At 35.6% G+C, this 22,569-nt stretch overlaps 2 protein-coding genes across 7 annotated transcripts in view; one reads left to right on the top strand and one right to left on the bottom strand.

Annotated features, from left to right (window-relative positions):
- The window catches only part of LOC149530858 (uncharacterized), a 188,492-nt gene that overhangs the window by 40,245 nt on the left and 125,678 nt on the right, over positions 1 to 22,569 (bottom strand). The window lies entirely within an intron of this gene.
- LOC149530860 (uncharacterized) lies at positions 974 to 1,739 on the top strand. Its single transcript, XM_089811154.1, has 2 exons — positions 974 to 1,225; positions 1,359 to 1,739. The coding sequence occupies exons 1-2, from the start codon at positions 974 to 976 to the stop codon at positions 1,737 to 1,739; spliced, it is 633 nt and encodes a 210-aa protein (XP_089667280.1).

Raw genomic sequence — 22,569 nt, 5'->3', positions numbered from 1 at the left:
AGATGGTTGAAAGGATACAAGAAACCAACCACTAATTAATGTGATTGCAGTTTCACCCAAAGGGGCAATGTTTTTGGAGGCTATTGATTGTGAGGGGCAAGTGAAGGATTCCGAATTCATTTCTAGAATTCTCATCAAGGCCATCAAGATGGTGGGTAGTGAGAATGTGGTACAGGTGGTCACAGACAATGCCAAAAATTGCAAGGGTGCGGGTGCTTTGGTTGAGAGTCGATATGAGCATTTTTTTGGACCCCATGCACTGTTCACTCCCTTAACTTGATCATGCAGAGGATTGGCACTGAAGTAGATTGGGTGAAAAAAATATATGAAGAGGGGAAGGACATGCAAATGTTTGTGACCAACCACCACATGTCACAGTCCATTTTTAGAACAAACTCCAAATTGGAGTTGCTGAAGGTAAATTAATTTTTTATATTACTAAGTTTCATGGTTTTGTAATTTAGTTAAAAATTAAAATTTATAATTATATTGTCGATTGACATATTGTTAACTTGCTTAGGTTGCTAAGACCTATATTGCATCTCATACAATTGTTATGAGACGAGTCCTGAAGGTAAAAGATGCATTGGGCCAAATGGTCATCGGTAATCAATAGGATGTATGGAAGATCTCAAATTCAGAAAGAGCACAAAGGATCAAGGATTTGATCTTGAGTGAGAGTTGGTGGGCTTGTGTGGCATATGTATTGGATTTCACCAAGCCCATCATGACTATGCTCCGTTTTTCTGATACAGATACACCTTGCTTGGGGGATGTGTATGATGGCATGAACACCATGGTTGAGAAGGTAAAACATTCTATACAAGCACATGAGAGTGACCCCACACAATGTGAAGCCTTATGCACACAAGTGCAAGCAATTATCCACCATCGTTGGAATAAGATGACTACCCCATTGCACCTCCTTGCATATGCCTTATCTCCTAGGTACTATAGTAAGGAGGTAGTTGATATGCCGAGTATAGTTGCACCATTTGTGGATGAGGAGTTTGCTAAGGGGTGCCACAAAGCTCTTACAAGACTCTTCCCACTGGAAGAAATGCATGAAAAAGTGAGGAAAGAATTTGGGTTGTTTGCTTCGGGGTTAAGGCGTTCTCCATCTACACTAAAGGACCAAAATAGAATGGGAGCTATCACATGGTGGTACATGTATGGTCAACCTTTCAAGCATCTTCAACCTCTTGCAATCAAGGTCCTATCACAAGTAAGTTTTTTATTTTGTTTTTTAAATTTGTTTTAAGCTTTTATGTTTACACTTGCATTTTAGAATTTAGTGTTTCATACATTCTTTAAAATTAAATTATTTTTCATTTGTATGTTTTGTGACAACTATATAGGTTGCTAGTTCTTCTGCTGCTGAAAGGAATTGGAGTACATACTCCTTTATCCATTCAGTGAAGCGCAACCGGTTGGGCTCCAAGAAAGCTGGGGACTTGGTCTTTGTCCACACCAACTTGCGTCTTTTGTCACATAAGAATGATCATTACAAGGAAGGCGCAACAAAGCTTTGGGATGTAGCCCCTGAGTGTGCAAATTTGGATGCAACACTTCATGATCTTATTACAGTTGGAGACGATGATGATGATAGCATGGCACATGGTGCATCTAGCATAAGTGGAACCATGCTTGGTTCAAATAATCTTTCAGCAGTTGGAGATGATGATGAGAATCTGGATTTTCTTGCGAATCCCTATGATTCAGAGCCAGACTCTTATTGATTGAATCTTTAGACTTCAATCATTAACTATGTTTTTATTTTGTTGGAATCTTGAACATGACCTATTTGAACTTATTGTTTAAACATTAAGACTAAACGCTAATGTTGGACAAGCACATATTGATATTGATATATCATATGAATTTTGAAATATCTTTAAGTTTGATAAAGGGTTAAGTATCATAGATTCATAGTCATATTATCAAATGATTTGTTTTTGTATATTTCTTGCATTTCTTTGCATATATAAGTATATTTGATATTTCTTGCATTTCTTTGCATATTATATATATATATATATATATATATATATATATATATATATATATATATATATATATATATATATATATATATATATATATATATATATATATATATATATATATTTCCTCATGCATCCGCATCCAAAAATAAATAAAAAATCCCCGCATCCCGTATCCGCTTTCGGAATCCACATCCGAATCGGTAACTTAGATAATTAATATTGAATAGAAGTAAAAATAATAAATCCAAATAACTATTGTATATAACGAAGTCAATAAAAAATCAATAAAGTATTGAATACATTTAATAAATGAATGGCTAGGAATTCACGTTTTCATCATCCTTGGTATAGTTCTAATAATATCATTTACTAATAATATCATATACCAGTATATATAGTTCTATAATAATATTAATAAAATGGCATTCATAAACCAAATCATTGGAGTATGTATCCCTCTCATGGGTCACGTAAACATACGAGGAACGAATTCTCATAGGATTACATTGGCCTATTTATAAGCGGGCCTAATGTCACATCAGGCATCGAATAAGGAAAATAAAATAACTTACCAAGATCTGTGGCATCCATGGGCTCAAATCCAATTTGGCAGAAGCATCTATTTGGACGGATTGAGAAGGGTGTTATGTGGAGCATAAGTGCTCTTGGTTAAAGCAAACAAAGGAAGAAACAGTTTTGCCAGCTAAGATCATCACACGTGGATCGATCACTTGGGATTAAGGAAGAAGATTCTTACAACGTGGACGAGCTACGACTCCCAATAATTATTCTTCACCAACCAAGACAGTCCTCTCTCGTGCACGGGGAGACACACGATCAACACATGGTTAATATCCCTATCCTTAAAGGTTGAAGAAAATATATATTTACTTCACTTAATTTAGATGTCATTTGAATATTTATGGGTATGAGATAAAGTAAATATTAAATGCATATTCTGGGGATAAGGTATATGATATACATATGTTGGGATGGGACCTCTTATGTATGGTCAAATATTTAGGATATGCACATGATGTTGATATAGAAAAATATGTATATAGAATCTAATTCCTTATAGGGATTATTAAATATGTCTATGAATTCTATGTGAATATATTTAACACGTATTGCAAAGGAATTAGATGTTTACAACCAATTTCCCAATTCTCTTACTATACACCTAGGAGTTGATAGATGGTGTTGTGTAGGAAAAGGCGGAGTCAAACCAAAGGATGTACTGGTGTCAAGCGCCCTACAAGAAGTAAATCCACGCTCTCCTTAGGATAGGTATAAGAAGGAAGTAAGGGATCAAGGTTGAAACATAAGCCTTAAGAGATATATTTGTCCCTATTTGTAATTAATTGATTTGTTTGCCTAGTAATGAATGTCAAACTTTGATTATTTACAGCCTCTAACTTAGGGGTCACTACACTCTTTCAGAGACCATTTGAGACCAAAGATAGATTTGGTAAAAAGCAGTAAAACACATTTGCGGAGGCTAAGAGATCTTATGAGAATTCTATTCCGGTGGAACTTAATAGAGCTGAGGTTTCTGCTTATGGCATCTATGCAGTAATCAGTGTTGGAGAGATAGTTAAGTCTACATGGGATATAGAATTTGCAAACATGAATACCAACTTTGCAAATTGCATGACACTCTTGGCAAAGCACCCAGCTTGAAGAATCAAATTTTTGACATGTACATAACAAATTTTGTCTCTCCTTTGTCATTGATGTCAAAAGGGGAGGAGTTAACAAAAATTGTAAGTATGAAATGTACATACAAAGAGAACTTACAGATATAGAGTATTATCAAAGGGAAAGTAGAGCAATATGTATAGATTGTATGGTTAGATTGGAATATAAACATTTTGTATTGGTCACAAGTTTTGAATTTTCTGAAGTTTTCAAATTTTGTGTATATCTTCTATAGTTAACCAATTTTTCCTATGTTGCCATCAATCCCAAAGGGGGAGATTTTTGGCAATTTGGCTAAGGTAATATGATAGGTGTTGTCATTAATGGAAACATAATATAGTATAGAGGTTGCTAAATGAAGAAATCCAACATTGGGATACTTAGAAAATTGATTAAGTATGAAGCAGGAATTCAATGCATAGGAAGACTATTTTGTTCGACAAAATTTACAGAGAGAAGATACACACTTACGAACTTACTGTATTAAGATTTGGATATGTTTTGATATGTTTTCCAGAGACAGGTTTGATATCACAGAAACAAAGCAGTTAGTAGTATATTGGCATTTTGGTCAAGGTATTGTTTTGATTTGTAAAATCAAGAACCTGACAAGGTAGAGATGACATCCTAGATGTTAACCCTCACGTGGCAGAATTTAATATTAAGCTTTGGTAACATGTAAAGAAGTGAAAGGCCGACAAATTAAAGTTTTTGGTAGAACTGTTTGGTTAAGCGAAGTATGCAATCGTATTGTAATGATATAATTGTTATGCAAGCACTTAGATGGTATTATATAGATGTGAAATTGATGATCAGAGCAAAGCAGGATGTTGTATGCAAGAGACCACAAGGACTTATCAGATATTCAAGATATCAGTACAGTTAAGGTTTGGGTATCTATCTATATAACTTGTAAAGTTGTATATACTTGTTTGGGCAGTTAGCTCAGCTTGTAATTTGTATTGTACTTACAACTCCTAATAGGATAGAGGCTTCTAACAAGACCTAGTCCTCTAACAAGGACAAATACACTATATGCATGTAATAGACTCCTAACAGGGTCAATATCTTTTAGAAGATACTTCTGATTAGTGGATCATTTTGTGGGTAGCATCCCCACTAGGGTTTTCCCTAGGCCAAGGTTTCCCTACTTAACAAAATATGAAGTTATGAGTTTCTTTATGGTGTGCATGGTTTTACTTTTTAGTTTACTCACATATGCAAGTTTAAGATTTGTAAATGATATCCATAGTTGGGAAAGCCATATAAAGTGCATAACTGATTCACCCCACTTATATTAGTGTACTTGACTTTCTAACAGAAATATCTCTTTAAAGTAACTTATGTGATTACCCATAAATACCATGTTGATTTTTTAGGATATTGAGTACTCATTATTTAAGAGATTTTAATTATCATGACATATCCATGAATATCAAGTGACGTGATATTTGTCATGATAGTTAGGTTTGATTACTGTAAGGTTGTCACCTTACAATATAACCCAGAAACATAAAAAGTGCATCATTGTAAGATCGTCACCTTTCAATGATGATCTCAGGGGCCCATAAAGTCATAAATGACTGTTAAAGATCTCATGGATATTATAATTTTTTGCTTTGATTGGTATTAGCACTTAATTTTCTGTGTATGCAAATGACAATTAAATATTTATATATACTAAATATTAATATTTAATTCTAAATCTCATGTTTGCAATCACCAAACTCCAAAGGGCAGAACATTAATTGATTTCAACACTCCTCTGCCTAATTGGTTTGTGTATATATAATCAAATGGAGAGTCCTATCGATGAATGGACATGTCTCCACAAAGTGGAGGCATGTCCATTCATGACTTGCCTCTTCGATTATAACAAATGTTTACCAAATAAACATGTCTAAATACTAATCGGGATTTACACTTGTTTGCACTCAACCAACATATATTATATCTCCAATCGATATGAAGAATAATCAAACTTTGATCTGATTTGTTCAGTCAAGCATTTGATCATTGCTTGATCAAAACGTTAAGAACATAGAATAAAAATTTCATAAATAGAATCTACAAGTGCAAATCGATAATATACTTGGGTTCAAGAGGTGTTGTGATTCAATATGAATGATGATCAATTTCAATGAGATCAATATTATTTTAAGTCTTTTTTTTTACAAGTAACATTTTGTATTATATTGATAAAAAGAGAGATACATTGTTTTGGTATGGCTAAATGTATTTCTGCCTATACTACCCATACCCTAACCATACATATGTCATTAGACAAAAATTCAGAGTACGAACACTCTAAAGAAGACAAATCCACCCAACCCAAATGCTAAATCGATCAAAACAAAAACAATAGAGCCCTTGTGATCTCCACTGTCTATGATTTCTTACTCCTTGAACCATCGAGCAGCTTCCTCCCAAGTGAATGTTGGAGTTGAGTGGTCATCCATCACTAAATTCACTTGCCTCCCCCAACTTTGCTTTCCATTGCCCTCCCCCTCTTTGACTAGCAACAAGGCATCAACCCATACTCCTTTTGATGTGGACGCACCCTCCTTCGCAATTTGGTGATGAATTTGTTCTCCAAGAGCAAGCATGCTCTTTCTCGGTGTGGCCTTCATAAAGTCTCGTTCATGCTCCTCCGGCGCCCAAATGTGCTCAATCAAAAACTCCACTATCTTAATCCACCCCTGTTCTGCTTTGGGGATATGAGCGCCTTGCGGATTTGAGGATAGCCACACAACTAGTGGCTGAATCGAAGAGTCCCCTCCACCAATTAGCCTCCAAGGCTCAATTCTCATCTCAATACCTACACCCAAACCAACTCTCTCAATTATGTCCTCTAGCCCTTGAAGCCACTGCCTATCCACACATGCAGCATCAACCTGGCAAACCTCTTCTTTCGATTCCCCCACCATCAATGCGAGTGCAATAAACAGCGACGCCACATCCAAATTTGATCTCCTCTTCCAGAATGCGTTCAGATATTTTGGCCCTAGCATTTGTTGTACGACCTCCAGAAAGGCCAAGTAGTTAAAGACAAATATGTGTTTGAGACGCCACGTGGTAATCTGGCCTTCGTAGGTCTTCATTTGAGAATCTGAGCCCAGAGAAAAGTTTGCCTCCATTTTTGTCACAATGGAAAACAAATGAACTTGATCTACCTTCAAACTGAATATATATGCCTTAGAACTCTCTAGAACAAAGTACCAAGGCAAACCAAACCACTCCATTTGACATGTGCGAGGGATACATCATTAGATTGGAAATCTCTACTTATCGTGGAATGATTTAATGTCATCGGAAGTTGGACTCATGATGCCTTTCCCTTAAACCATCTAGTTTTAAATTTTCATGTGTGCATTAATGAGCCTAATAGTCGAACAATAGTGCTCTCTTTATTCTAATTTAAGCTAACGAAAGTCCTCAAAGGTTTCATTTTGTGGACCCAATGCTACATTGGCACCTATATTGGATAGCATATCCGCCACCCTATTCGCTTCCCTAAATGAATGTCAAACCTTAAAATTCTCAAAATCCAAAAGCAATTCTATGATTTGTTGTATACATTGATCCAGGTGTCATGCCTCCATCTTTCCTCTCTTAATGTCATTTATGATGATTTGCAAATCACCTTCCAAATGAATTCGTTTACAGCCAAGTTTTGCTCCTTAGCCCAGAGCTTCCCTGGCTGCAGAACATTCTACAATATTATTTGTTTCATCCTGCAAACATTTGCTTGCAAAAGCGAGAATGTTGCCCTTGTGGTCTCTTGCAATGCACCCGCATCCTGAAACACTCGGGTTTCCCCTGGTTGCCCCGTCAAAGTTAATCTTAATCCAACCATCCTTTGGAGGTGTCCAAAACATCGTTGCCCTCTTCAAAGTAGGATTAACACCAACATGCCCATGAACGGGCCATTTTAAGTCATATTATTATGTATGTGTGTATACATATTATATATCTATATTAGTCTACATATTGATATATATACAAGCATATATTGATCATGTTATTGAACATCATTAGTCTAACCGAAGTTATTATCTTCAACACTCCCTCTTAGCTAGGGAAGATAAAGAATCTAACCAAGTACATATAAGAATAGACTCATCTATTTTGAGAAAAGATATCACCTAACTCGTAATATCAGAGGATATAATATGCTCAAGAATATCAAGTCAAATGACATTCTTCTTATATATATCCAAGTTATGTTATGTGCACTGACATCAAGTCTCATGATCTCTACCATAAAAAATCATGGCATATCCACGGAAATACTTATCCACCATGATTATCTCATAAGGAACATAAAGATATTCAATTGATATCAAGTCTCATGATATCTATCAAAATGTCCAAGACATACTAACTATCATGACATATCCACGAATATCAAGTCACATGATATCTGTCATGATAGTGAACCATTCAGTGTAAAGTCGTCACCTTACAATGTTAGATACAAGTGTTTATTATCTAAAAGATCATCACCTTTCAGTAACATACACAAGGGCGCTATCAAATCATAGACACGCATATGACAAAAGGTTTACACAAAGTCACCACAGATTCTCTCACATGGTGTTGTCATGGCATCACGCACATGACATCCACCATGAACCATATCAAAGGGTACATATATCACAACTACTCCCAAAGGGTGAAACAAGGGTTCCATTTTAAGATTCTCTCTCACATAGAAGAATCCAATAATATACATTTCAAGAAATTGTTGATGCCAAGACTCCCTCTCAACAAGCATTTAATTCTTCATAACTCCGAGCTAGTCTCCAAATGCACAAACTTTACTTTGGCAACAGACTTGGTGAGAATATCAATTGTTTGTTCTTTAGTGATAATGTAACTTGTCTACCATCTCCATGATCTACTCCCTCTTAATCACCATGATCAAAGATCCACTTGGCATATCTTCAGGCAACTCTTTTATTCTAATCACAACATCATTCGTAGTAGTCTCTAGCATAGAAACTTTCTTGTCTGATTTCATAGTAAAATGAGAGAATGTAATAAACTATGAATTTATCCTCATGTTTGGTTATACTTGACATCATGCTAATGTGGAGCCATTCTGAAGCGCCATATACTTGTTGACTTCCAAGTTTACTTTTGATGCATGTACCACACTCTCTTAATATAGAAGTCCCTACCTATGTTCCCCTGAGTTTCTGGTATGAGGACAGCGGGACGGGTTTTCGGGACGGCAAATTTTTTTGGTTTTGGGGACAGGGGGAGACGACAAACAGGGACGGCTATAAATTTATAGGGAAATTTTTAAATAAACATTGAAATTTGCAAATATACATGTCATTCATATGAAACTAAGCACAAAGCATGTCATTTAAACATTATAAAACCATAACATACAACATTTGAATGCCATCTAGGAAATAATATCTGATTTCAGTACCAAATTGTCAAAATGCATATCAATATTAGTGGACATTAACAATATCATGATGTCATAATGATAAATCTGAAAATCAAAACATGCCTAAAGTTATAGGCCCAAAGGGTAGAGGGTTGTCATAAAGTAATAAGTATCAATATATCATAATCATGTTCATGCTCAACATAAAAAACAAAACATAGAAAAATGAAGCAGATTGTTGCTCCTATTCTACCTCTACCGCCATGGCATCAAAATCAGAGTCCTCCTCACTATCACCATCCACAGGAAGCGTAGTCTCATCTAATGGAACCCCAACAAATCTTAGCGCTATGTCATCCTCATCTATCTTGGCCACATCCTCAGGCTCAACATCACACCGCAAAGCTAGTGTCTGTCTATACTCTGGAGTCTGACGATCTGCAAGTCGAAGAGCATGATGCACTGTCACTAACTTCTTCACTCTTTTAGAGGTAAGTTTGTTCCTCTTGATAGAGTGCATATATGAATAGGTGGATCAATTCCTCTTTACAGCTGAGGAACTAGCAACCTATGCAAGGAGGCGACTGGCAAGTATTTTTTACTCAAGTGTATCTCTCCCATGCTAGGTCCACCATCCAATAGGATCTCTTTGTGTCAAAACAACTCTATCCAACCTTGCTTGTGGCTTACCCAAGTTTGGGCCACAAAGGTTTGTGAAGTCTAGGAATTGTGCACCAAGAGTAGAGGCATCTTGAGCTGAATACATCTTATAATTGCTCTCGTGAAGCCATCCAATACCTCAAAATCATCACATGGCAGGCCCCTTCCACCCAACTGTGCATATCATTTGGAATTTAAAGCAAAGGTTGTCATATGAAGCAGGGTATTCATTATTTTCCACCTCTATGTCACAATAGGCCTAATATGCTCCTCATAAAAGACCAATGTAGGATCCTTTGCTACAATAATACTCTTCATCTTCCCCAACATGATGTCAATAGTCTCATAGATCTCTCCCAAACTAGGAGCATCAGTATTAGCATATCTAATGACATCTACAATGGGTGCTATGACAGAGCAAATATATCTGCAAGATGCAAACAAAAATTAAAATCAGAATTAGAATTTTAAAAAAATTTCAGATTGTTAGTAAGAAAATTAGCAAGCAAAAAACAAACATTAAATTTAAAAATCAGCAACTTACCTCATTGTGGACCACCAACTCTCATCAAGGATCCTTTGCCTCACTGCTTTTCCTTCAGAAGACTTAGAATTAGACCATCATCCCCACTCTGGATTCACCACCATCAATTGAAGGGCTTCATACACCTCAATCATCCTCTCCATCAAGATGAAATATGTGCAATACCTATAGCAACAATTATAAATTAAAATATTAATAAACTTAAACTTAAACATTAATGATTAAAACTAAAAGCATCACATGTAAGTAAACTTATAAATAAAAAATTTAAATAACTTAAGTTAAAACAAACTAAAAGTAAACTATAATTAAAATTGACATATCTTGTCTCGGCTAGTTTGGGGAACTCTTCTTAGAGGACCTAAATAGAGCAAGTGTAGTGTGGTGGTTGCAAATAAACATTTGCACTTCTCTAGCTTCTAGCACCGCCTGTTTCACCCATTCAATCTTCCCTATGTCCTTCAATGCATTGTTCAAGGAATGAACACAACAAGGGGTCCAAAAGATGTGCATATAAGTACCCTCTATCATCAAACCAGCTGATTTGCACACAGGTGTAGAATCTGTGATAACATGTACAACACTAGACAACCCAATCTCCTCTATGGCATCTTTCAAAATGGTGAACTAGAATTCTGCATCCTTCTTCTTTCCTGAGCAATCTATGGCTTTCAAAAAATAAGAGCTAGCAAGGGATGTGACAATGATATTGATGAGCGGCCGATGTCTAACATCAGTCCACCCATCCATCACAATAGAGCAGCCCATCATAACCCAAGTGCATTTCATATCCTCAAATAACAAACCAACCTTTGAGTACTCTTCATCTAGGATGGTGGTTCATAGCTTATGCTCGCCAAGGGGTACAAACGAGGAGTTCGTGCTCAAAATATCTTTCACCATTTGTTTATAGTAAGTGGAACGAGTTGCAATATATGGGATACCATTAACAACAAAGAATCTACCAATGAATGCCTCACACTTTTCTTTTGCCTGTGCATTAAACATACTTTCCACCAAGCGCTTCTCACAACTACTCATCTTTCTCTTCCCTCTAAACTCAGTAGGGCTGGCACTAGTACCAATAGTAGATGACATATATCATTGTCAGGGAATAGATAGTGATGTCATTGTCAAATTGTGCCCCTCCATTTCAGCCTCTAAGTGCAATCTTTGGCATCTATTTTAGAATGGCATCTAAGTTACCCTTGTATAGGTGTCCCTAAAATCATCAACACAAACATGGCAATCCCACACCCTAGTCCCTTCCGAATTATTTTTATCTTTTGCCCTAGGTGTGACATATTGGAGAAGAAGTTTTTTCCTATTGAAAGGACCCTTTGCAAAATTCTTCATAATAGTGGAAGGGCATTTAAACAAATCAGATTTAGGATCGGCTTTTTTCCTAGTCTCACTACTAGCAACATCAACCCCAACCACATTTTTTTCATCACTACTACTACTAGTACTCTCACTGCTGCTCATTGTGCTTTGTTTTGACTCTTGAGGCTTAAATATGCAATAGATATATGAGCTGAAACATTGAAAAAATAATTTTAAAAATCAAAGTTTTGAAGCTGCAAATCTATTTTAAAAATGATAAATGAAAGCATAAAGAGTTTCATACTTACTTGGTGCACAAAATAGAAGATCAAACCCTTGGTCAAGCTCCTAGAAGCAAAAATATCACCTCCTCTTCTTGCAAAATGAAACTCCAGCCAGCTGCAACACAAAATGAAAACCAAACAAATGACAAAACAACTAAAATGTGGTGAGTTTAAACCTTTTAGGGCATTTGGAGGGGTGGGGCCCACCTGGATGACCTAGTTGGAGGCTTCAAAATATATTTCTATGTTCACTTTTTTAATTTGATGCATACAAAAAAAGGTGGACAGCTGGTTGTACCTAACCATACTAGGTACAGCAGTTGTCCCCCTTTCTTCCTCAAGCATCCCCGAGTTTCAAAGACATCCCCTGCAATTTTTCCCTTTTTGGGGATGGTTAGGGGACATCCCATACCTGTCCCCCCTCCTCGAGACATTTCCGTTTCCGAACACCTATTTTTAGGCCGCGTACGCGTCCCCGTGGAACATAGGTCCATACTCATAATCTTGATTATCAAGGATGTCTTGCTCCAATAGCCTCACTTTATCTAACATGATCATCAGATGACCAATAAATCCTAGAACGAAACTTGTTTGGAGCTACTGTAATAAGATTGAGTCCTGCAAAATATTTGGTAGCATGCATAATGTACCAAACTTCTTTTACTACAACAACTTCCCCGAAGACAAAGGAAAAAAAGATCAAGGCATGTAGCTCTTATACTCCATATAGAAATACAAATAAAAGAGAGAGAGAGAGAGAGAGAGAGAGAGAGAGAGAGTAGATTAAAAAAAAATTTCTGCACATCAACACCCTTGATAAAAGTTGCTCCAACAAAGATCCATATACATCAAATCATAAAATGCCTCCATGTAAGCATTTGTCAAACAATGGGAATCGAACATTGGCTATTATACCCCCTCACAATGTAAAATTCCCACTTATTGATTTATTAGGACAAAAATAGCCAATTACTACACCAACCTTCTTGAGTTTTGAACTAGGCATACTCTGAGTTTAAATTTTACCATCTAATACACAACTTGCAACAGCCCATGATAACCATGAGATACTTTTGCTAGGCATCCCAATGCTAAATTATCAAGAAGTTTAGGAACGACCGAATCACGAAAGTCATCCTTGAATGATTAAATGTCCATATTGGGATGTAACGGATGAAAATCTTCATCTGATACTACTGTCGTACTAATAGAAAATCCACAATATGATGCACAGCAACTAGTTTTGCAGATATATAGGATCAGTAACAATCTCAAGAGATATGGAGAAACTTCCTAATTTGACATTCAATTAAATTTTCTTTATTATTAGAACTTGGTGTAATTTTGACACTTCTTCCTACGTTTCTAACTTTTGTTGTAGTAAAATCAATTCCAACTTCCAAGCTGATATTAGGCTCCAAAGTATATGAAAATGAGTTCTGAACAATATTGAAAGCATTATTAGATGAAATAAGAGCCAGTATCATCATTTGCAGATGATTGTTCCCAGATAATTTGGTTAGAGGATATCGATGATAGTTACAGGGATGACATCTTTACAACATCAACTGCAGATGATTTATTCTCCAGATAGAAAATATACATTGCTGAATCTAACTCTTCATAGTACTTAATTTGGAGTTTGGCTACCTTTCAATATATGTCATGTCCCCAATTTCTGCCCTTCCTTAGTGACAACATTTCTAGTAGGGTTAGTCTATTATCTGGTTCCCATAGGCCAGCAAAGCCTAGAGGGAACCAACCCAAGGAGTTTGAGAGTCATGCATGAGCTTCCCAAGTAGTTTGGAGCAGTAGACAACAGTTTCCTACAATTTAGGAGGGATTCCTAATTTGTAGGGATTGACTAGGAGTGATCTAGGAGGCATTTGGAGACCTGGGCGAACGTTTTGGAGACTTAGAGTGCGTCTCCTATTTTTTAGGAGGCATTCCTATTTTTTAGGAGGAACTCCCAGTTCAGTGACAGTTCTCTCAGAGGTGCACACAGCAGGGGAGTCATTGGGACTCAATTTTGGTTGATTGGGGTTGTCTCCTACTTTTTAGGAGCATCCCTAGATTTTAGGGATGGACTACCAGTTGACACATCTTGTCCAGCATCAGTCACAAACAGGTGACAAGGTCAAGTTCATGTTTGATTGGTCATTTTGGGCCTTTTGGGACCATTTGGGAAATATTTTAATATATTTAAATATTTCCTAAGTTGGTGATTAAATAAAATAAAATAAGGTTAATAATATGACCATTTTGGAGTAATAGGGGATTTTGACTTCAGTTGATCAGGTACACCTATGTGTTATAGCTCATTGGAAAGGTCTTGAATTATTATACATGATTTTTACTATCTGTAAACTTTTTGGTGCCTTCAGCTTGGAATTTTAATAAAGTAATGTTTTTCCTATAGCATGGACGACTTTAATTGGGAAAATGTTATTTTATTATATTTTATTTAAAGGGCATAGTGTAATTTCCCTTTAGGGTTCGATTTACAGTTCGAAGAGGATATAAGGAGATGGAGACCTAATTCCTTATTATCTTTTACATATTGAAAAACTTGTTTTTGTGAATTGGCTTTGAGAGAGCAATTCTTCATCTGGGACGCAAACCCTAGGTTCTGGATTGGCTGGGATGTAGCCCTCAGCAGTTATTGGCATTGGATTCTTCAAACAATGTGCATTGCTATTAGGGATAGAGTACGCCATTCTTTATTGTGGATTCAAGTTGCAGATTTATGGTTTCAGCATTGTAGATTGATTCTTTCAGCTGGGACGTGATTCCTTGCAGTCTTAGGGCCACCATTTGCAGCAGTTTGGCATCATTGTTGGATGTAAGCTCTTTGGAACTGCATTGGATTTATTATTTGGCTTTATAAATCAAAAATCTGCCTAGTACGATTTATAGCAATTCTGATTTGGCTCTATGCTCTTATTTATTTTCAGTCTCCTCTCATGTTTATTGTTCATTATTCATTACTATTGTGAAAACTATCAAAAAACACAAAACAAAAACAAAACCTTCTGCAACTTCTGTCTATTCTCAAAGACTATCAAAGAAATCATAGGAAAATATAGTTTATTAATTTAAAAACTACAGCAGATCAGCAAGGGCATCCATCAAGGATCTTTCAATATAAAATATCATTCATCTTTTAGAAACTCATGGTCTTGAACTACACCATTGTGATGAAAACAAATAGCCAGCTTAGGTACACTTTTCACTACGATCTCCAAGTCTAGCCCAGCTAACACTTTGTCTACTTCAGCAAGATACCTCTATTTTATCGATTCAAACCTCTTGGTTGTGCATCTTAGCTTAGCAATGAGGAAAGTGTTAAATATGTGGTTTATATAGTGTTGTTTGTTTTCTCAGAGTTATTTGATGTCCTGATTAGAAATGCACTAGGATACTCGTCATTGAAACATGCTCCAGCAAAAATGGCATCAACATGGGATTACCCCTATTTGCCTGTTATGACCAGCTAACCTAAAATTGGTCTTGGTTTGGCCTGACAATGAGAAATGCTATGCTGGTAAGCTGTAATCAAATGCAACTCTCGCTATTGCAATCTTCGCAAGTAGTTATTTGCTTCTCCCATAGCAATAGCATCAGATGTACACAGTATCCATGTGCATCACAATTCAATTGGTCTACATCTCCATAAAATTAGAAATTCCTGCCAAAGTCTTTGCTGTGAAAAGAATCAGATCCCCTTCTCTTTCATCTTTGAACAACTGATTATCTCTATAACTTCCTTGAATCAATAGTATGAATTTGAAACTCAATACCTTCTCCAGAGAAGACACTAATAGCCCAGATGTTTCTATTTACAGGCTTGATAGCTTTGAGCATTTCTACCTTTCTAATACGATAACTCTAACAGCCCATACATTCTGTAAACGTGTGTATATATATTTATTTATGTTAACTGGACCACCGGAGATTTAAATGTCGTCAATATTCAACCACAGAGTTTCGTAATACATTCAGCTTCATTAGGTTCAAAAAAACATTGAATCCACTCAATATTTTGCTTGAAACAATACTCTTGCCCCGATAATATTTATCTTGTGCTCAACTTAATATTTCACCTTCAACATAGCCTTCCAAACTTGACACGAAAAATTAATTCTGTGCTCAGCGCTCAAAGAATTTAGCTTGGAACAATAATGGTTCAATCAAAGAATTTTAAAATATTTGCCCCACTGACTATAGTCCTCTGAGAGCATAAGGGGCCCACCAATAAATTAAAAAAATTTAATTTTTTTTAACACTGAATCATTACAATGAAATTCACATCAAATTTTCAAGTCAGACTTTCTGGATTTTTATTTTTATTTTTTACAGAGAGAATCAATTATTCTATCTATAGTGCATGAACTCCATATGAAGGTCTCCCTTGACAGTATAAAAATCATCACAACATTAAGAAATTATTCACAGTAAGGCTTGTTAGTATCACAATTTTCCCAAACAATAATGCCATGAAAATACAAAATAAATAATATGTATTATTCTGCCAATGGCCGAGAAGAATTGTCAATTTTGGAATAGAACAATCCCCTGATATGAATATTTATCAAGAAATAGCAATTTTATCATTCACAACAGCCAATAAATATTATTTCCAAACCTCAGATATTTGCCAAATTCTGAGCATTAGTAGTATTGTGTGCCAAATCAATATCAAAACCCTTCCACAAAATGAATATAGACGTGACTACATTTTAACAAATCCCTTAAATATCATATAGTTGTCCACATATGTTGGCTCAGACGAAAACAATATTAAGTCACTATCTTTCACCAAGAACTCAATCGGTGTCAGTTAATTACATTACTGGCAAGGTTATCTGTATTTTACAGGAAACTGCCACAAGAGTTCCTTTTTATTGATTGAAAGGAACAAGATATTACAGAGCAGAATTGTTCTGAGGTACATAAACTTGGCTCTAGTACCATATTAAAGATCTCATGGATATTATAATTTTCTGCTCTAACTTGTATTGGCACTTATTATTCTGTGTATGCAAATAGCAATTCAATATTGATAAATACTCAACATTAATATGTAATTCTAAATCTCATGTTTCCTGTCACCGAAATCCAAAGGGCAAAGCATTAATTGATTTTGATGCTCTTCTGCCTGATTGGTTTGAGTAAATATAATCCAAGGGAGAGTCATGTCGATGAATGGACATGTCTCCACAGAGTGCTGGCATGTCCATTCATGGCATGCCTCTTCGTTTATAACAATTTGTTTACCAAATAAACATGCCTGAAAGCTAATTGAAATTAACACTTGTTTGCACTCAACCAATATATATTATATCTCTGATCTGATATGAAGAATAATCAGACTTCAATCTGATTCATTCAGCCAAGCATTTGATCATTGCTCATTCAAAATGTGAAGAACATTAAATAACATTTTCATAGATAGAATCTGCAAGTATAGATCGGTAATATTCTTGGGTTCGAGAGGTTTTATGATCTGATATAAATGATAATCAATTTCAATGGGATCAATATTATTTTAAGTCATATAATAATTTTGTGTGTGTGTGTGTGTGTGTGTGTGTATTCACACACACATATGCATATATTGATCATGCTATTGATTATCATTAATCTGACCAAAGCTATTATCTTCAACAATGACAATAAAAGAGTTTTCTCATAAAACATCTAGAATATATTAGTACAATATTGCTAAGACTCAATCTCAAAATGAAATTACATTTTTATAATACCAAGTTTACCTCTCAAATACTGCCTTTGTTTTGGAGAGTGACTTGGTGAGAATGTTTGTTGTTTGCTCCTCTGTGCTAATATATCTCAACTAGATGGTGTTTCTCTCCACCATGTCTCTAACATAATGGAAGGGTATCTCAATATGTTTTGATCCGTCATGAATATTGGATTCATAAAGATTTAATACAATTTTGGCTATCATAGTGAATGATGGTGGGAGGTGAAGATTCCGCAAATAACCCTAGTAGAAGTTTTCTCATCCATACAGCTGCTTCAGCTCCCATGGATGTTTTAATGTACTCTGCTTCTGTAGAACTTTGTTCAACTAAAGATTGCTTCCTACTTAACCTGAAAATCATAGATGATCACTGGCTGAAACATCCTGAGATCTCTTGCGATCAACTACACTTCTACCCAATCAAAGTCAGTATATCAATGTAGATTTATGTCCTTGTTATCATATCTTAATCCATACCCTATTGTGTCACCCAAATATCTCAAAATGTGTTTTACTGCTGCTAGGTGTAGATGTCTTGGATCACACATGAAGTGACTAAGATTATTTGTTACATAACAAATATTTGGTCTAGTGTTGACTAAGTACATTAGGGATCCAACCATCTACCTATAGAGAGATGACTCTACCAATTCTTCGTTTGTTGTTGCTTCTTATAACTTATGTAAATTTGTCTCCATAGGTGTAGACATTGGTTTGCAATCCATCATTCCAAATCTTTTCCAAATGTCGATTGTGTATTTTCTTTGGTTCAGAATAATGTCATCAACATGCCACCATACTTCTAAACCAAGAAAATAATGTAGATGGCCTAAGTCCTTCATGTCAAATTCAAATGCTAGGTCTTGTTTACATTGGGTGATAAGGTGGTCTTCACCTATAATAAGTAAGTCATCAACACAAAGAATGAGAATTAACATATCACCATTAATTGTAATAAAGGTTTGGATCTATATCATTTTTGGAGAAGCCAAGTTCCAAAAGATATTTGTTTATCCTTTCGTACCAAGCTTGGGGGGCTTGTTTAAGTCCATAAAAGGCCTTCTTTAATTTGCAAACATTATTAATATGAATCTCAAACCATTCAGATTGCTCTAGGTAGACTTTTTTTTCTATTACACCATTAAGAAAGGCAGTCTTCACATCCACTTGATGAATTTTCCAACCTTTTGATGCAACATTAATAATCACAACTATGATAGAGGCATATCAAGCAACAAGAGAAAAAGTTTCTTCATAATCAATTCCTTCCTTTTGAAGAAATCCTTGGACAACAAATCTTGCTTTATATTTTCAATATTGCCATCTGCAACATCTTTGATTTTGAAGAGCCATTTAGATGAAACCACTTATTTATCTTCAGGTCTAGGTACAAAGTCTCAGACATCATTCCTAAGCATAGATCGGTATTCTTCTGTAATAGCATCTTTCCAAACTTGACATTTAATGGCTTCCTCAACATTAGAAGGATCTGATTTGGTAATTTCATTCATAAGAGCAACATAGTTGGAGTACCTTTGTGGTCTTTTGCTTTCCCTGAATGTCCCTTTAGGGGCTGCATGGTTTTCAGCTTCTTGCATCACCTTTCTTGCCCAAAGAGGTTGTTTAAAGAGTCACTGCTTCCACACCGCCACTCGTCTACTCATCTCATTACTGCCTTTTTTACACCATTATCTCCTTTGCATGGTGTGAAAAGGCCTTCTAGCTCTATTAGATCTACTGGGCTATCCAGATGTGTCAGATCTCGCTCCAGTTACAATGCCTCTACATATCGGCATGTGTATCATTCAGTGACTGATTTCTTCTCGCCTAAGAATGACTCCTAGTCTCTCTTAGCATTTTCTCTGTCTCTTTCTCTTTCTTTGTTGTTGTTGCTTTAATTTTAGTCATTTATTTTCAGACACCTTTGTGTGTTCCTGCTGGTATTTGCCTCACTTTTGTAATCTTTTAGTCCCATAGACCTTTTTTGGTCTTTTGTTGGACATTAATATCATTATCTTATCTTATCTTATCTTATCTATGTGTTCATGGGTCTCCCTCTGAATCTCAAAAGTAGGATCTACTTCCATATTTTGATGAGTTTCTTGATCTTCAATGTCTATATCATAAGAGTCTTTGGATTTTTTGAATGCATTATCTTCTTCAAGAATTACATCTCTGCTTAATTCAATTAATATTTGTCCTGGGTTGTAAGCTCTATAAGCATTAGATGTTTCACTATAGCTTACAAATATTTCCCTTTTTCCTTAATGTTCTAATTTCGATCTCTTTTCTTTGGGTATATGAAATATAGATAGGACAACAAATATTCTCAAGTGGCTTGTATTAGGTTTTGCTTTTGAGAATGCTTCTTCAAGAGTTATTTATCTAGAAGGGAGTGAGGACATTTATTTTGAATATAGACAGCAGTATTGGAAACTTCAGCCAAAGAGAAGTATTGAGGTTTTGTTCCTAGAGCATGGGTTTGATTACTTCTACAATTGCTTTGTTTTTCCTTTTTGCTACCCTATTTTGTTGAGGATTGTAAATAATAGTAAACTCCTTCTTAATCCCAACATTATTATATAAGATTTTAAAGTTATTTAAGATGTATTCTCCCCCATTATTTGATCTTAGTATTTTGATTCTTTTACCCGACATATTCTAAACTAGAGCCTTGAATATTTTGATCTTCAATAGTACTTTATCAGACACTTTATATTTCACAAATATATCCAAGTTTTCCCAGAATAGTCATCTACAAAGATAACCTATTACAAAATTCCTCCTAACGAGGTTACTATCATTTGGCCAAATAAGTCCGAATGAATAAGTTATAATACATCTTTACATCTAATTTCACTACTTTGAAATGTGCTTTTGATGTTCTTTCCCAAGTCACACCTCTTGTTTATATTTTTGGTAGCCCTGTTCCCAATTTTTCCATTGAGGGTAGACCACGATAATGAAGATGTCCTAATCTTTTGTGTCAAATTTCACAAGAATTTGAGGATATATGGATTAATGAGTGAGAAGGTGAAGTACAAAGCTTATATAAACATCCATGTCAAACTCCTATAGTGTGAGCTTTCTTAATGTTTGAACTTTAGTCTAAGCTAGAAGTTTACCATCCATAAAGGAAATTCGATATCCTTTGTCTTCAAGTGCTGAAATGGAAACCAGGTTCCATTTGATGTCTGGTACAAATAATACACCAATTAGTTGGAGAGAGATGCATGAATTCATTTGTAGAGTGCAAGTTTTAATTCCTTTCACACAATAGTTAGAATCATCCCCAATGGTGACTTCCTAGTCTAAATCTTCTATAAGGCTATCTAGGTGTTCTTTGAATCCTGTTATGTGATGTGATGCTCCACTATCTAATACTCAATTGTTTAGATTGGTGGTGACTTAGCTTGAAAGGGCTGAATAAAACCTAAGTCATTTTGATTCCTTATCTGAGCTTACTCTATTAACTTCGGCAATGAAAGCATAAGGTTTCGACTAGTTAGGGCAATTCACTGCAAGATGTCCAAATTTGTCACATCCAAAGCATTGTAATTTAGATAGATCGTTCTAACTTTTAAAGGAATGCTTTCCTCTTGTGTCCCTTCCTTTCTTCCTATTGAAGTTTTTTTTCTTTCCTTTCTTGTGTGTGTGAGAATATAGAACTTGCATATCATTGTTTTGAGAGTTCAATCCAATGCCTTTAGTGATAAATCTAGATTCTTTTTGCATGTAGTAGGTTTTCAAACGATCAAACTTAGGCCCCGTTTGGTTGCTGAAATACGATGTGAATAGGATTAGAAAATTACAATATGCATTTAATTCTTTGTTTGGTGCACAGAATGGGAATGGGGAATAGGATTATGAATTCCTATTTTAGCCCAAAATGGGATTTTATCCATTCCAAAAAATCTTGTAATTGAAATGGGCCAATCCCATTCCTTATCCCGCTTTCCCAAAATTTGGCAAAATGTATAACTCGTCGCATCCGTGGCAGCCTTTTACGCTGGTCAAAAAAACTCCCGCTCATACTCTCCCATTTCACTCCACCATTTCACAAGATCAATTTCATTGTGAGTAGCGACAAAGTGGGGTTTTGCGTGTATTTGGCATTCATGTCCATTTTCCTTCCTATAAAATACTCACAATTTCTTCCATTCCAACATTCTTTCTCGCCGAAATTTAATCACTTCTTCAATTTCTGTTCGTAATTGATAATATTTGCAGGATAATTGTAACCATACAATCGTGATGGCAAGTGAAATTTATGATAAAGATGGAATTGACAGAGATGCAAAGCCATTTATTACAACATTTCAGTAGGATTTACAAATCCAAAGGCTCAAATCCCTTGCTACTTCTCCAGCGAAAATAAATGGGAAAATGAAAGAGAGAATTGGGGAAAGTTCAAAGATTAGTAAAAGAGAGAAGTTTGATATTCATGATATTGATGTCGATAAATCTGCGGAGGCGTTCGTCCAAAAATTTACACATGATTTAAAAACAGAGTGAATTGAATCGTTTAAGCGCTACAATGAAATGCTTCAAAGGGGTGTTTGAAATACCATTCTCGATTCCTCCAATTGATGAATTGATAAAATGTAACAAAATAATTTCTTTTCAAGGGTTTTTTAACTCTCGCAATATGTATTCCAATTATGTACAACCAAACAAGGGATTAACATATTCTCAAACAAATTCCAAGTGAACCAAACGAAATTGGAATACATATTTTCCATTTTCATTCTCCTTTCCCATACCCATTCCCATTTTCAATTCTAATCTTCAATTCCTATGCCTGCAACCAAACAACCCCTTAGGGAGTTTAGATCGTGCGCTTCCTTCCTTGAATGAAGGATTCTCAAGATGTAGGGAGTCTA

This window comes from Cupressus sempervirens, chromosome 11 (genome assembly GCF_028749045.1).
Source record: "Cupressus sempervirens isolate cs-2001-9-10 chromosome 11, ASM2874904v1, whole genome shotgun sequence".
Lineage (NCBI taxonomy): Eukaryota > Viridiplantae > Streptophyta > Pinopsida > Cupressales > Cupressaceae > Cupressus > Cupressus sempervirens.
The sequence above is the reverse complement of the archived record's forward strand: the minus strand, read 5'-3'. Positions and strand labels throughout refer to the sequence as shown.